This window comes from Juglans microcarpa x Juglans regia, chromosome 3S (assembly GCF_004785595.1).
Source record: "Juglans microcarpa x Juglans regia isolate MS1-56 chromosome 3S, Jm3101_v1.0, whole genome shotgun sequence".
Lineage (NCBI taxonomy): Eukaryota > Viridiplantae > Streptophyta > Magnoliopsida > Fagales > Juglandaceae > Juglans > Juglans microcarpa x Juglans regia.
In genome coordinates this window covers 22,195,084-22,211,280 of record NC_054599.1, presented here as the reverse complement: position 1 = coordinate 22,211,280, position 16,197 = coordinate 22,195,084, and the positions used below count along the sequence as shown (strand labels likewise).

General features: G+C 33.5%; 1 protein-coding gene across 1 annotated transcript; it reads right to left on the bottom strand.

Annotated features, from left to right (window-relative positions):
- Nucleotides 1–734: 734 nt before the first annotated feature.
- On the bottom strand, nt 735–6,071 carry LOC121257426 (probable beta-1,4-xylosyltransferase IRX10). Its single transcript, XM_041158421.1, has 4 exons — nt 5,572–6,071; nt 3,182–3,570; nt 2,149–2,390; nt 735–1,427 (listed from the first exon to the last, which is right to left on the bottom strand). Exons 1-4 carry the CDS (start codon nt 5,666–5,668, stop codon nt 914–916), a joined length of 1,242 nt encoding a protein of 413 aa, XP_041014355.1. The 5' UTR covers nt 5,669–6,071; the 3' UTR covers nt 735–913.
- Between the last annotated feature and the right edge of the window lie 10,126 nt (nt 6,072–16,197).

The window sequence follows — 16,197 nt, the reverse complement described above, 5'->3', positions numbered from 1 at the left end:
AAATAAAAATAAAAAATAAAACAAAGATTTGTGTTAGGCACGCCGGCCCAGCGGTCATTGCTGGGCGGCAGCCGGGCATGACCCTTAGGTGGAATAGCCGCCATCAAAAGAGGGACCCAGCAATCTGAAAGTCGTTGAAAGTTTGGAAGAAAGAAGCACTGTTAGAGCACATTCTATGTTGTAAAAATATTTAATTGAATTCTAACAACTAGAGGTCAATTTGGCAACCTTTTTTGGGTCAGAAACCAACCTTCTTACACCCAAACGCAGCATGGAGCACTGCTTGGATCTACATTCTGTAATCTTGCTGTCAAGATCTTATCATCCCTTGGCTTTTGCCAAGAACATGAACCCAAAACAGAAACCCACTTTAGTTTTTAGAGTGTCTTGCACATAGAGCTTGAAATTACTACTTCTGTCTCTGGGTGTAACTGAAAAAAATTTAAATATGAGGTCAATGTTTCAGTTCTGGTTGTTTGAGATGTAAAGTTTAAAACGCACGATGGTTTAAAGAAGAAAATATATTTAACCAGAATTTTAATTTAGAGCAGAGGATATGGCATTTTGCAAAATAGTATTCTCTTGATGCTTGCCATCATAGTACCTACAATCCAAACGGCATGATCAAGAACTCGTTTATAAACTCATCGTGTATTTAGTCCACCAATCTTTCATAAATGCACTCATACTTTCCTCATGAAAAATGGAGATTAAAACTTATACCAAAAACCAAATGTAAGAAATTATGAACTAGCCGATGCACAGGGTAAAATATGCATCTCCTATTCCAATTTCCTGAAAGGATGTGTAATGCATCCATATCTACAAAAATCATAAGTTCCAGAAAAAGAGAAAATTACATCTCTGCTACAGGTCGACGCCTTTGTCGGGAATATACAAATCAATGCCTTCATTACCAAGGTTTGAGGTCCCCAACAGGTCCTGCAGTCCAATTCAAGATCCTTTCACCAGGCTTCAAGTAAATGTTCTTGTCATGCGGCAACTTGCGAGCCAGCCCGTTCAGTATCTGATGAAAAGCGTCCCCTGGTTGTGCGGGTTGTGGGAACATCATTGCCCATTTCATTGATGGATTAGCAAGCAGCCTTTGTTTCCTTAGGACTACATCTGGAGGTATAGATGTAAGAATGGTATCTAGGTCAGGGACATCTTCCTCCGCCACAAACACTCCGATTTCCTCCCATGGGATGGCATCGGCAAAGGGTAAAACAATATCATCTGCTATGATCACAGGAATACAACCAAATACCACTGCTTCAACAAGCCTAGGACTCCATGGGGCCCACCCCAGAGGGCACAAACAGAATATAGCTCGTTGCATGTCCTCATAATATGTGGTTGGGTGATCAGTGGAGATGTCAAAAAGTGGATTGTCCTTAAAGTTCTCCCAAACTGCTGCCCTTGCACCTCTGCAATTAGATGAAAGCATTAAAAAGGTCTAAAATGTTACATGACCTTTTCATTTTGAGGTTGAAGGTGAAACCAGAGCCAGATAAGAACACCATGTCATTTGATAGCACACAAGAAGTATTCCATCAAATTAAAGGAATACAAAAATTATTCTATAAAGTTATGGTTCACATGGAGGAACCTATGTAGAAAGATCCCAGGGGCATTATTCTTCAAAAAATATTATCAGAAAAATCAACCGGTACGTATTTTCTACTTCTATGTAAAAACTTTTCTGTATTAGTTGAACTACATTAGTCGTTATCCTATTCATTAAAGCCAGCACAGTCCTCAGATATCAGGCAGCTACTTCGTTATTGCCATCAAAGAAGCGTGACTTTGCATCTAATGAAAGCTTATATTTTTACATAATATCTAGGCAGCTTTGAATGGTTAGATTGGGAACGAAAGTGCACCTAACAAAGTCTTAAGGCCTCGTTTGTTTTCACAGATGAGATGAGATGAGTTGAGATTAAAGTTAAAAAGTTGAATAAAACATTGTTATAATATATTTTTTAATATTATTTTTGTTTTGGGATTTGAAAAAGTTGAATTGTTTATTTTATTTTGTATTGGAAGTTAGGAAAGTTGTAATGATTAGATGAGATGTTTTCTGAAAACAAACAAGGCCTAATTAAAAAAAAAAAAAAAACTACCTGTATAAGTCCAGTTTGAACATACCTTGCATAATAACCACCTTCTGGATCATTATTAACATCATAGAACAGACCACGGAAGTAGACAAAGATGGACCGTGGAGTGTCTTGGGGAATCAGGTGGGTCTGCATTTTCTGAGGGGGAGCATATGGAGGAATAGTGATTGAACCCTCGTTGAGGCACACATGGTTATGTTGTCCAAAAGTCTGAACCAAGGTAGCACGCTGAAGTAATGGAAGAATGCCCCGGTCAATAGCTTTCTCTTCCTACACAGTGCACACAGAAAACCTTAAGTTTAGTCATGACCAGTATGTTAGATCCTCAAACAAAGATGTGGCCATGATTTCACTTGCAAATGAAGTGAACCCAAGATAAAGAGGGTGGGGGGAAGAGAATTCTTCATGGCCTTAAATATAACAACAGTTTTCTTTTTGCTGTTTCTTTGACAACAACTGTTAAAACAGAGCTCTTGTGCACCCACACCAAAACCTGATATCATGTTAGCAACATGATACCAGTCCAAATATGAGAGAGGCAAGAGGATTGAGCCAGCTAGGGCCATGGCTTAAAAAATTGAAAGCATCCATGATTTCACATTTACAATATTAGCACATTCTTAAATGAGTGCAAATATCAACTTTCTTATTCCTCGCTAAGATGAACGTTTTAAGTTTCCTCACGCTACATTACACCATTCCAATCCAGCGTTTAAAGAAAATGTCCATTTCAAAGTTTTGCCAAGAAAAATCCAAGGGTTATCTGGACACCTTCCTGTAGTGAAATGACAGGCTAGACCGATACCAATGTTGACACTTGACATGACACAACTGAAGCTGTCACATATAAGTTGAATATATTCTTCAATCAAATAAACTTTTGTATAAATTTCGCACTTGACTAGCTAGGTGTCTACTTTCCATGTTCATTATGCACTTGGAGAGGATTGCCAACACAGATACCATCCATACATCCAGCCACAGCTTCAATCCTCAGTCCCCACCCCCTCCATTAAAAAGGAACAATGGTTTTCAGAAGTTACGAAAATAAAGTTTCTTACCTGATAATGAAAGCAGGCTCCAAAGTCATGGGGCACAACAAAGAAATGATCAGCCCCTTCTGTTCGATTCCAATAGGGCCAATTTGAAGAGATGAGCTGTATTGCACTTCTCATCATCCGTGGAGACTTGAAGGGCAATGGCAAGCCAGTTGGTGTGAGGTCACAAGTGATGTATATTGGGGTGTAAAACCAATCTGCTTCTTCAGGCTTAAGGGTTCGAACAGGACTGGATAGGAGGAACCTATGCATAAAGATCTCGGCGGCAAACATATGGGTCAGACATCTAGGGTCCTTCTGAAGAAGCTTCTTGTTGTATTTGCTTGGAAGCTCATATACATAAACTTTCAGCCTTCCTACTGGATCATCTTCCAAGACATCACCAGCACTTCCTGCATCATTTAAACTAACCACAGCTAAGATTCATGCCTCAAAGTCCAAGTAAGTCGATCAGGTCCAGTAAACCTAGACTCATTTAAAATCTCCATGCTTTAAGAAATAAGCCCAGGTGATGCAGAAAGGAGATAGATAGATACAGATCCACAATACTTGAAATAACATCATGCCAATCTTTCCGCAATCAAAACCAACAGAAAAGAAGCTACATATTTTCACAATGTTAACATTCAGCAGTAATCAGGATCTTGGGTTTATCAAGCATCATAACCACAGGGTGATGAGCATGAAAACGAACAAATAAAAGTTGGCATGCCCTTATAAAATCAACAAAAACAACAATCAACTGATTTTGAGAATGTGCCTAAATATAAACAGTATCTAGCAACTAGAATTCAAATCTAATTTCTCCATCATTTCTCTTAATTATTAATCAGTTTAGTCCATACAATTTAGAACTGGTTCACAAATTGAAGCAACAGATGACTTACATATCGCCAGCGAATAGAGGATAGAAGCAACAATGTGGGGTCATATATGTTATCATAGCAAAATCTTTTGAGGAAAATCAAACTTCAGTCCTCTCAAAGTAAGCAATTTCAATCGTGTATACACATATAATCACTATTATCATGACCTTATAAGATACAATACACACAGGGGCGGACCTACATTGATGCTCCCCCCCCCCCCCCCCCCCCCCCCCAAAAAAAAAAAAAAAAAAAAAAAACATTTTCAAAAATCTTACTTAGTACTTAGTTGTCTAAGTTTCTTTTAGTTTTTCAACAATTTTTCATACTCACACCTATTTTTTGTCATTAATAAAATCTCACATTCTCATTTTTTTCACATCTCATAAGAGGCAAGAAAATATCTTGATCTCTTTTTATAAGCTATTTGGTAAATCTACAACCTCATTTTTTCTATTTATTTACACTTTTATTTTCAAGTCTTCCACTAGCTAATTTATTAATTTGGATTACTTTTGTTAATAAGTACATATGTACTACCATCGAATTAACAATTAGGAGTGAATAGAAAGATAAAACCACATAGCTAATTTTTACCGTAAGTTTACTTAATTTTTATCATTTGTTTCAACAAATCTCACATAGCTATTTTTATCTTAATTTTTATCGTTCACTTAAGTCCGATGGAGCTCAAGTGAGAGGTTCAAATTGGCGGCTTAAATAATTTAGTTGTCCCTAGATAACTACCTTATATGGTTAACGTTAAATGCTGGTGACACACTTTGCTACCTTAAATGTTGGTTACCGTTCACCCCTACATACGATACACTTTACTAATCACCCCCCACGCACCAAATCCTAGTTCCACCCTTGAATACACACGTGTCATAACATGGAGTTCTCCGCAGTACACATTCAGACAATAACATGCACTTTTGTGCAATAACCTCAGTCCAAATCACCCTATAAATACACAGTTGAGTGGAGTCCAATTTGTATAACCATCGTGACATTTGAAGCTGATAAAAAGCAAGATCTAGAAAACGATATTCTTTCACAACCGAGTTCCAGAAACTTTTGATTAGTGGATGAATTAAATTACAAAATACACTACCGAGTGCTTAACCGAAGCCTCTAAAAAACCATTATTAAGAGGCGTTATTCTCTAATTAAATTTTCTGCAAGATGTGCCCAAAATAGATTTTTCTGCAAGAACCAATCGAAGCCCCTCTTTTCTTTGTTTCACCGATGTAATTATACACGCACCTCGTTTAGAATGGAAGTATAGATTACAAATTTCAAATGGCAGAAATTAAAAAAAAAAAAAAAAAAAAAAAAAAAAAAAAAAAAAAAAAAAAACGTAATACTCAATTCCCTGTGAAGCGGAAGGGCATAATTACTAGTTTCTACATTTCTACCAATAGTAGCAACCTCAAAGTTGGAATATAAACAGTTTGAGCGTAAAATGAACAGAAGAACGGCTTAAGATTCCAGTAAGTAATTAAGAAAACCACCACAAGAAATCACCTGAAATTCGCTCTGTACGCACATTCCGGTCCGCACCAATCCTCCAAACAAAACCGAAGACGATAAGAACAGCAAAAACCCACCCACCAGTTCTCATTTTTCTACCTGCAAACGCAATGCCCAAGACCGAAAACAACCGAAAATGTAAATGGGTCTTCCGGGTTTGGTTCCAAATAGAAGGAAAAAAAACGCTGTATATATGAAGGCTTATATCAGAGTCATATGGTTGGAATGTCGTATGGGTAGTTCGTGGGTTCCTTAGAGTTTAGGCTTCAGGATAGTGAATAAAAAAAAAAAAAAAAAAGCAAATGGAGGATTTGAGGTAGGAATTGATAGAGAATACGGAGAGGCATTGCTTGAAGAAACAGAGAAGACGCATTCTTTCGTAATGGAGTTGCAGCAAACACGTACAAATCTATCGGGTTCTGAAAGCTGTGTTTTCTTTGCCGGTTTGATGACAAGTCCATCTCATATAAAATGATCTAATCTGTTCGTCAAAAATAATAATAATAATAATAAATAAAAATAAAAATAAATGTTCAAGTTGCTTTAGTAGTTTTTTCAGCAAAGTTGCTGTGAGTACAATCATCGGTTGTTCACCCTCCTTTATCCAAAGAATTGACTACGGGTGGGCTGCCCCGCCCCCGCGGGCAGACAATCCCTGCGCGGCCCCGCCCCGCATGTGGGCCCCTAGTGGGGGGCCCTCCCCGTATTTCTACCATCCGTACTTATATATTTTATTATATTATATATATTTATAAATATTTATTATTTGTACTATATATAAATATAGTAATATGTATACTCTTGAATTGCCTTGGCAAAGGGTCACCCTACTACATTACAACTTATACAAAATATGTACTATCAAATTTAAAAGTTACATAGTTTTTAAATTATAATCATATTTACAAATTTAAATTTACAATTTGAGTCTAAAATGTACTTTTGATCACTTTTAGACACAAAAATAATTTTTTGACCTAATAGACTGTAATTCATTATTGAAGTGAGCAGAGGGCGGGGCAGATTGGGAGTCTACCCCACCCCCGAGATGCAGGGGTAGGATTGAAAACCCCACAGTCTACCCCACTCCCGAGATGCAAGGGTAGGATTGGAAACCCCACCCCCAACCCATGCAGAACAGGGTGCTGGGTAAGCTAGGGGGTTGCCCCGCACCGTATGGTGCGAGTAACACCCCTAGAATTGACAATCGGTTGTAAAATTAATGGCTTCTAAGTTTAAGATAGGGTTGGCAAATTGTGTTTTCGAATCATGTTCGTATCATGTCAATTCATGAACATTCAACTATATAGGTCAATCCGAACCCAACTCGTTAAGCTAAACATGTCAAACTTCCAAACCCTAATCCAACTCATTTAGATAACGGGTCAAGTTGTGTCAACCGTTTTGACTAGTTTAATAATTAATGAAAAATATGTTAATATGACACGACTCATTTAAACTCGTTGTTTCATGTAAATGGGCTAAACTAAAACGCATAATTCATTTGACCTGATTAACATAATTTTATATAAAAGTTAAAACCTATATTTATTAATAACCATAATATCTTAAAAAATATATATTAATATTTTTTAAATTTTAACATATAATAAAACTAATATTACAAACCATACAATAACAAATATGAGCATAGGTCTAAAATTAAAATCTCAATAATAAAAACATAAGCATACTAAGAAATACTAATATTACAACTTAACAATAATAGAATTTTAATTTTGAAATAAATCCAAAACAGGTTGGTTTTGTGTTAAGAAGGTTAACCCGTTATTAACCTGTTTTAAATCGTGTTTTAACAGGTCAACACGTTTTGACTCGAGCATGTTAACATCAAACTCAAATCCACTAATTTTGTGTCATGTTGAATTTACGAATCGTATCATGTATTGTCACCTCTAATTTAAGGGCATCTTTTGCACACTCGGAGTATTTCATAATTTTATGAATAATAATGAAATGAGTTGTACTTCTCCTAAATAAGGTTTCGTATCAAATGGGTATTGAATAGTGTAATTTTTTACCCTTATCTTTTTTCAACTATTTTTTAAATCACTTTATATATTTTTAAAAATAAGATAAAATTTACAAACTTATTAAAAAAACACTACCTTAATAATTAAGTAAAAAAAAGTTGGAAAAAAAAAAATTTCCGCACAAAATAGGTGTACAAAAATTCTAGGGGTGAGAATCGGTCGGTCTGGACCGAAAAAACTAACCGGACCGGACCGGATCGGGAATGGTCCCGATCGGTCTCGGTCCGAATTTTAGAGGACCGATTTCATTCGGTCCGGTCCACGGTCCAGGAGTTTTTCGGACCGGACCGGACCAAATGAAAATTAAAAAAAAATTATATATATTAATTATATAATTTTCATTTAATTGCAATTAACCTAATCCTATCACTAACTCACCATTAAATAATTATTAACTAATAGTCTAATACTAATATTTATAATTTTATACTAATACTAATATTTATACTAATATAACTTATACAAGTATTATATTAATAGTCTAGACTCTACTTCTAGACTCTAATAATATAATATGGTATATAAAACAAAAAATACTAATGGTCTAATATAGACTAAGACTCTAAGAGTCTAAGACTATAGTTAATATAGTTATAGTTATACTAATATTATAATATAGTTATAACTTATACTAAATCACTATAACTAATATTAGTATATTACTAATAGTCTAATACTATTATATAGTTATAACTTATACTAATCATGATTCATAATAACTAATCACTATAAGTCTATAGTATTAATTTATTATTATATAATATATAGTATTACTATTAGTATCACTATATCATTATAATATAAATATTATAATATAGTTATAACTTGTATTAAATCACTATAACTAATATTAGTATATTACTATTTACTAATAGTCTAATACTATTACTATTATATAGTTATACTAATCATAGATTCATGATTCATAATAACTAATCACTATAAGTCTATACTCTATAGTATTAATGTATTATTATATAATATATAGTATTAGTATCACTATATCATTATAATATAAATATTATAATATAGTTATAACTTGTACTAAGTTACTATAAGTAATATTAGTATATTACTATTTACTAATAGTCTAATACTGATACTATTATATAGTTATAACTTATACTAATCATGGATTCATGATTCATAATAACTAATCACTATAAGTCTATACTCTATAGTATTCATGTACTATTATATAATATATCATTAGTATCACTATATCATTATAATATATATTACTATTACTATTAGTAATTTAGTATTGGTATAGTCTATAGTTATTTAGTATAATATGAGTATTATATTATACTAAGTACCAACTATATAACTATTATAAGTTATAATACTCATATAATAGTTATAGTATTAATAATTTATTAGCGTATTATAAAAGTTATAGTATTATAGCATAATATATGTATAATAGTATAGTATTAATATTACTATAAGTTATAAGTTATAACTATATATACCTAATAGGCTAATAGCCTAATACAATGATTTATTCATCATATAATGATATACCTAAATTCTAATACAATGATTTATTAATCATATTACAAATTTACATATACAAAATGTAAAAACTTAAAAGTTTAATAGATGGAACATGGAAGAATTGAAAATTATAATAAATTTATAATACATAGAATTTGAGTCATTAACTCATTGAAATTTGACAATATGACATACTCTAAATTAGTAACAAATTAGCAATTAACATTTAACATCATAAATATAATTATCATTAATTATTTTTTTAATGAGTTAATTAAATAATCCACATTAAGTAGTTTATTTAATTTTAATTTTACTAATTTAAATAATTTTTTTAATTAATTTATGTGCCAAAAAGATAAAAGAATCACATATTCACAATAAAGTTATAATGTGCTACCAGAAACGGTGTCGTTTGGGTACAAAATGGCACCCAAACGGCATCGTTTTAGTCATTGCTGGCGAAAAAAATAACTGGGTTGCGCGAAACGGCGTCGTTTCACACAACCTAGTTATTTTTTTGCAATTTAACTTTCCTGAAACGGCGCCGTTTGGGGTTCAAATTTGGACCCCAAACGGCGCCGTTTCTGGGAATATAACCTGACTAATTGGTTACTTGCATTTCGTCTTCCCCGAATCCCCCCCCCCAAAATCATTTGTTTGATTTCCAGTTCTTTTTTTCCCAATTCCCCTCCCGCGTCTCGTCGTCCCGCAAACCCTAAGCGCCCTCCCGCCATCTCGCCAACCGTAAGTGACGCGAATCGCGATCCACCCTTTGTTTCCTCCGTCTCAGCACTGCAGCAAGCCCCGAATGATTGTTGGTACTCTCTCTTTCTCTCTCTCCCGAAACAGGTTTATGTTTCCTTGTGATAAAAATAGTGTTCTTTTGCTCTAGAGAACATATGCTTGGTTACTTGGTAGTTGATGCTCTAGGGAACATCCCTTTCATTGTGAATCTGTGATAAATTTCTTTGCCATCAGTGCATCACCATGACACCAACCCACCTCCGTATAATTCCATTGCTAATTTGCTAGTTTAATTAAATGATTTTGCTCCAAAATTATATTACTCCTGGAATTTGTTTTTTTTTTTTTTTTTTTTTTACTTTTTACTTCATGCGGCTTTAATAATGATCAAAAGTTCAAAAGAGTATCTCCGTTAAAAACTTAGAAATAGGTTTGTAAACTGTTTTTTTTTCTTTTTTTGTAGGACATTTGTTTGTAAATTGTTACAGGTGCCAAATCAACACCAATCACCACATAAAAAAGTAAAACTAAAATACTTAAAAATAAGCAAAAAAAATCCTTTTTTTTTTTTCAAAAACCACCCATTTGGAAATATTTTTTGAGCCGATTTCATAGACTAAGTACACATTATATATACAAGTGGAACGCTAACTAGAAAGAGGATCTTATATAAAGTTATTTACTTCATTTACTTTATTTACTTCAAGATCAACACAACGGGTAATTTCTTATATTTAGAAGTATCATTTTATTGCTTTATAGTTTATATATAGGTATTAGGAATTGTCTAATAATTTTTTGGCATATAGGAATTGCTTTAAAGTGTCATTTTATTGTTCGAAAGTTCGAAACTGTCTATTGTTTATTGAACCTCCTTAACTATTAATGTTTGTTTTCTAATTATTTTGTCATTTTTATAGATGGAGTCTTCTACAAATGATGTGCAAGAGTCAACACCAAATATGTATCCACCCCCACGCCCACTCCCACCCTCATCCAATGTAAGTGATCAATCAGTTAGTGGGTCACAAAGAGGTAGAGTTAGGTTTTTTGTTTGGGATCACTTTACAAAAATACCAAAAGGTGATCCAAGTAAACCTAGGGCTGCATGTAATTATTGTGGTACTTCGTATGCATGTGATCATACGAAGACCAATGGTACGAAAAATATGAAGTATCACATTGAGCATCAATGTAAGAAATGTCCGTTTAAGAAGACGGATAAATCCCATACCACTCTAGGTTGGAAAGTGGAGGGAGGAAATGGTAGTGGTAGTGGTAGTGGGGGACTTGTGCCTATTGCATTTAGTATTAAGGCTTGCCGACAAGCCTTAGCAGAGATGATTATTTTAGATGAGTTGCCCTTTAGGCATGTTGAATGAGAGGGTTTTAGGAAGTTTATACTTGTGGTTTGCCCTAAGTGGGTAGGGATTTCATCCCGTATGACGGTTGCCAAGGATTGCTTTAATTTGTTTTTTTAAGGAAAAACAAAAGTTGAGAAATGCTCTTCGAGGGCAGCGAGTTTCCCTCACTACGGATACATGGACATCCGTACAAAACTTAAACTATATGTGTCTCACAGCACACTTTATTGATGATGACTGGAAGTTACACAAGAGGATTTTTTCCTTTTGTTTGGTTGAAAATCACAAGGGTGATACCCTTGGTAAGGGCATAGAGATGTGTTTGCATGATTGGGGGCGACCAAAAATATTTGCACTCACACTTGATAATACAAGTTCTAATAATGGGACTGTTTCTTATTTGAAAAAAAAAACGAAGTATAGAAGAGACACAATCTTAGAATATGAATTCTTGCATGTTCGATGTTGTGTCCACATTTTGAACTTAATCGTTTGTGAGGGGTTAAAAGAGTATGATGAATCTATTGCGAAAGTGAAATGTGTTGTGAAGTATGTTAAATCCTCCCCTCAAAGGTGGAGTACATTTAAGAAATGTGTGGAGTTGGAAGAGATTCAATCTAAAAGCCTAGTTTGCTTAGATGTACCGACTAGGTGGAACTCCACCTATCTTACGTTGGAGAGGGCTTCAAAATTTAAAAGGGCTTTTGATCAGTTGGAGGAAGAAGATTCGTGCTTCCTTAGTAGTATTGGAGATGATGATGATGACGATGTCGATGATGAAAATGTGGACCATGTGGTGAATATGAGAAAGTCAAAGAAGTTAGGGCCTCCCAATGCATCCGATTAGGCGAAAGTACAGTTGTTTGTGAGGTTTCTTCAATTATTCCATGATGCAACTTTAAAATTCTCGAGGAGTGAATATGTAACTTGTAATATTTTTTTTCTGGAGTTGGTTATTATTAAAGATGCCATTAATATGGAGTGTGAATAACGAAATCCCGTGGTGGGATTAATGACCACAAATATGAAGAGAAAGTTTGACAAGTATTGGGAGAACTTGGAAAATCAGAATATGTTGCTATATGTTGGAGTTCTTCTTGATTCTCGCTACAAGATGCGATATTTTGATTTTGAGTTGGGAAAAATGTATGCACATGATCATACAAAAAAAATTGATTTCAGTTGGAAGGTGAAAAATGCATTTATCCGCATGTATGAGGCATACGCAGAAAATGAAGAAGGGCATTCTCCTCAGCGCACAAGTTCCCAAAATGAAAATGTAGCTCCTTCAGCTGACAAGGTGGCGAGTAGAAAGGCAAATTTGATGGCTGAATTTAAGCAACAGTTGCAGTCAGAAGACAGTTTGGAAAGTAAGTCAAAGGTTGATAGATATCTAGCTCAAAAATGTGAAGATGAAGATGATAGTTTGATATTCTAATTTGGTGGAAGGTGAATTCAGCTAGATATCGCGTACTTTCAAAGATTGCACGCGATGTACTTGCAATACCGGTATCTATTGTGGCCTCCGAATCTACATTTAGCACTGCGGGTCGTGTACTTGACCCTTTCCGAAGTAGTTTAAATCCAATGAGTGTTGAGGGTCTCATATGTGCACACAACTGGCTTCGTTCTTCTTCTACTCCAATAAGCCTTAGGACTTTAATGGATGAAGTGGAGGAATTTGAGTAGCAGCTGGATATGGGTATGTAATAAAATTTCCTTTGATATCTTTTGTGGTTTATTTTGTTTTATCTTCTATGTTATCATTGTTATGTAACTTTATTTGACTTGTTTTGTTTAAATTTTTTATGGATAGAACTTGTTGGAGACCCGAACTTTGCTGATTCTGTGGAGGCGTCAAATTCAATGCCTATTGGCCATAGTCCTACACCCAATGTTGATTAAAGACTAAAGAGGTGAGAAGATTGTTGGTAAGCTAGACTATGAAATTATGTGGTATTTTATCAGATTTTAGCTACTTTAAATTGTCTACTCGATCAATTGTTTAGTTTACAGCTAAATTTATAAAGCCATACTTGTCGAAACTTGTTCTATCATGTTCTTCCTTTAGATGGATTCATGGAAGTATGCTTTTGTGAGAATTTTGGAAGTAATTTCTGTGATCGAAAAATAAAAGGTATGAAAGGACTGGAGCTTATCAAATTTTGCATGCAATGACGCAAAACTTATTCCAATTCAGCCTAGGCTGTAAATTATAATAGCTTTATTAATTTTCTACATTAATGGATATCTTAACTTCATGGCCTCTATCTTTTTGGGATCTACATGACAGGTTAGTTTTTAAAATATGTTAGTTTCATGGGAAATGATATATATACTTACGACTAATAATAAAAAATACTTACAACAGTTTTATAATTATTTTATAATTTCATATTAAATGAAGGGTAATTTTATAAAATTAAAATTTATTTATAATGAAGTGACATGCAGCTTCCATATATTGGCTGATTTAGATTGTAACATGCAGCTTCCGTATGTTAAACTTGAAGCTGCATACAAGTGTCTTGAGGAAAGTTATGGTACTAAGCACTAAGCAGGAAGAATCGAAGATATCATCCTTTATGGCCTATGGGCAATCTGTTGGCAGTGGGCCAATGGCCCCACTTTGGACCTTGCAATGCCTTAATTAAGAGCTTTTGTTCTGCAAAGTCCCATACTTTCTGGTTCTGTAAATTATCCATTATATGTTAAGTACTTAAGTTGGTTAGTTTTGCATTATAATTTGTAATTTGTAATAACTTTTGGAGTATTATTTTTATTTTTGGTTTTTTTAGTTTTTTATATAGATTAGTTTTTTTTTTTTTTTTTTTTTTTTTTTTTTTTTTTTTTTTTTTTATCATTGTATTTTTCTAGATCAAGTTTTTTTTTAGTAGTTTTAGCTTAAAAAATGTACAAAATTTGAAGTGGGCCGAAAATAATTGAAATTGGGCCCAAAAAAATCAAATTTAGATGGGTTGAATGACCCATTTTAGGCATATCCAAACCGGCTGGACTGACCCTGGACCGGACCGGTCCTATATGTGACTCAGTCCAGTCCAGGGTGGAGAATTCTTGGACCGAATAGGTCCGGTCCAGTCCACAAAATTGCCCTAGACCGGACTAGACCAGACCGAAATCACCCCTAAAAAATTCAATGGCTCTATCATTTCTCTAATGAAATAGTTTAAGTGAAAATTTTTATTGAAATTTGAGTTTTATAAAATAAGAGGAAAAGTTAAATAAAAATATTATAAAATTAAAATTTTATTTAAATTTAATCTTTTAACATTATCTTTAATTTGAAGTCAGTGAAGTTGTATGGAAAATCCTAGTCCTGCTGAGAGGGTACAAATTGTACTTTTTTTTACTTAATATTTAAAGAAGTATTTTTTAATGACTTTGTAAATTTTTTTATTTTTTAAAATGTTTAAGGTGTTTAAAAAATATTTGAAAGAAAAAAACAAATTTTTACATGATCGATGAGATTCTCGATGTGAATTTTCGGTGGATATAGCATCACTTAAAATTGTATTGATTTTTGTATTTGAATAATAATTAAATAAAAAATTTGAAAATTTAAAATAGAAAAATATTTTGTAGTTGTGAGATGTTTGAAAATAAAATTATAAAAATTTTTGAAAATTTTGCATGTGTCTAGACAAGTCTTAAGAGTTAGCTCGTACACTCAAAAGGGGCAGAAATTATTAAAATTATCTCATTCGACTACTAACCAAACATAGCCTAAATCTGACCATTCATGCTCCTCCATCAGTCATCCATGTTTCCAATTGAATTTGGATCCATTTAACACCTCCCACCTGTCGTCCTATTTTGTATAAAAAATAATACTAGATATAGTTATGACGTGTGTAAATACTATATAATTCTTTTTTTAAAAAAAAGTACAGTCCATTAGTAAAAAACTTATTTTTATTATGTAGGTCTTATCTTTACTAATTTTTTTTAAAAAGAATATGTTGTATTTACATATTCTATAACTGTAACTATCATTACTTTTATAAAAAACCTTGGATGGATCAAACGTAACATAATGGCTAATTGCAAAACATTGACCAAGTTTACCATCACGAGTTTCACAACACTTCATAAAATAAATAAATTGGCACATAATTTCGGGTGAGCCAATTTAAAACATTGATCAACTTAACTATTTTTTTATTTAATAATTAAAAAAGTATTTTTTTATATATTTATAATTTTTTTAAAATATTTAAAAAATATATATATAATTTACACTATTGACACAGGACTCCCACAGAGGATTCTCATCCTCACCTAAAGGCCAAAACTTTATTTGTTTTTTATTTTTTGCTTTTTTTTTTTCAATAATTTTTTAAACATTTTAAATATTTTTAAAAAATATAAAAAAAAAGTTATAAATTCATTTAAAAACACTACCGACAAAATAAAATACAATTCGATATAAATTTTCGGTAAAAACTGACTGTGGGAATAGTATTTTCCATTGACACAATGCAATAGTAACTTTCCCGGTGGCCGCATTGTCCTTTTGGAGGCTGCAGTACCACCAAAAGGCAAAACGTCTGACTCTCTGCCAGACTGCCTCGCTCGGTCTCTCCCACTTTTCTGGGCTGACTCGTACGTATAAATCCGAATCCGGGCTAGGATTGGGGCTAAATACTGTGTCAAAAATTGGTTGAAACAGAACCCAAGCGCCACCTATCTTTTCTACCTAGAAACTATAAATTAGCGTAAAATAGTAAAAATACAAGTTTAAAAGTATCTTCGTCTCTATCCATTTGTGGCATCAGCTGTAGTCTTCCATTTATGGTGTTAATTTAACTGTACTTGTCAGCCGGTACTGATTATGGAAGGCTTTCCGTTGCCCCCATTCTAAGCATAGAGGAGACTGAGAGGATTATACACGGCAGCTAGCGCTTGACTTCACTCCACATCTTTATCGAATTTGG

What these genes read in the sequence shown, in the direction of transcription:
- LOC121257426 (XM_041158421.1), bottom strand. Translation starts at nt 5,668, where the DNA reads ATGAGAACTGGTGGGTGGGTTTTTGCTGTTCTTATCGTCTTCGGTTTT. An exon ending in GCGTACAGAGCGAATTTCAG is followed by an intron (nt 3,571 to 5,571) that starts GTGATTTCTTGT and finishes TAAATGATGCAG; the next exon opens with GAAGTGCTGGTGATGTCTTG. An exon ending in GAGCCTGCTTTCATTATCAG is followed by an intron (nt 2,391 to 3,181) that starts GTAAGAAACTTT and finishes TGCACTGTGTAG; the next exon opens with GAAGAGAAAGCTATTGACCG.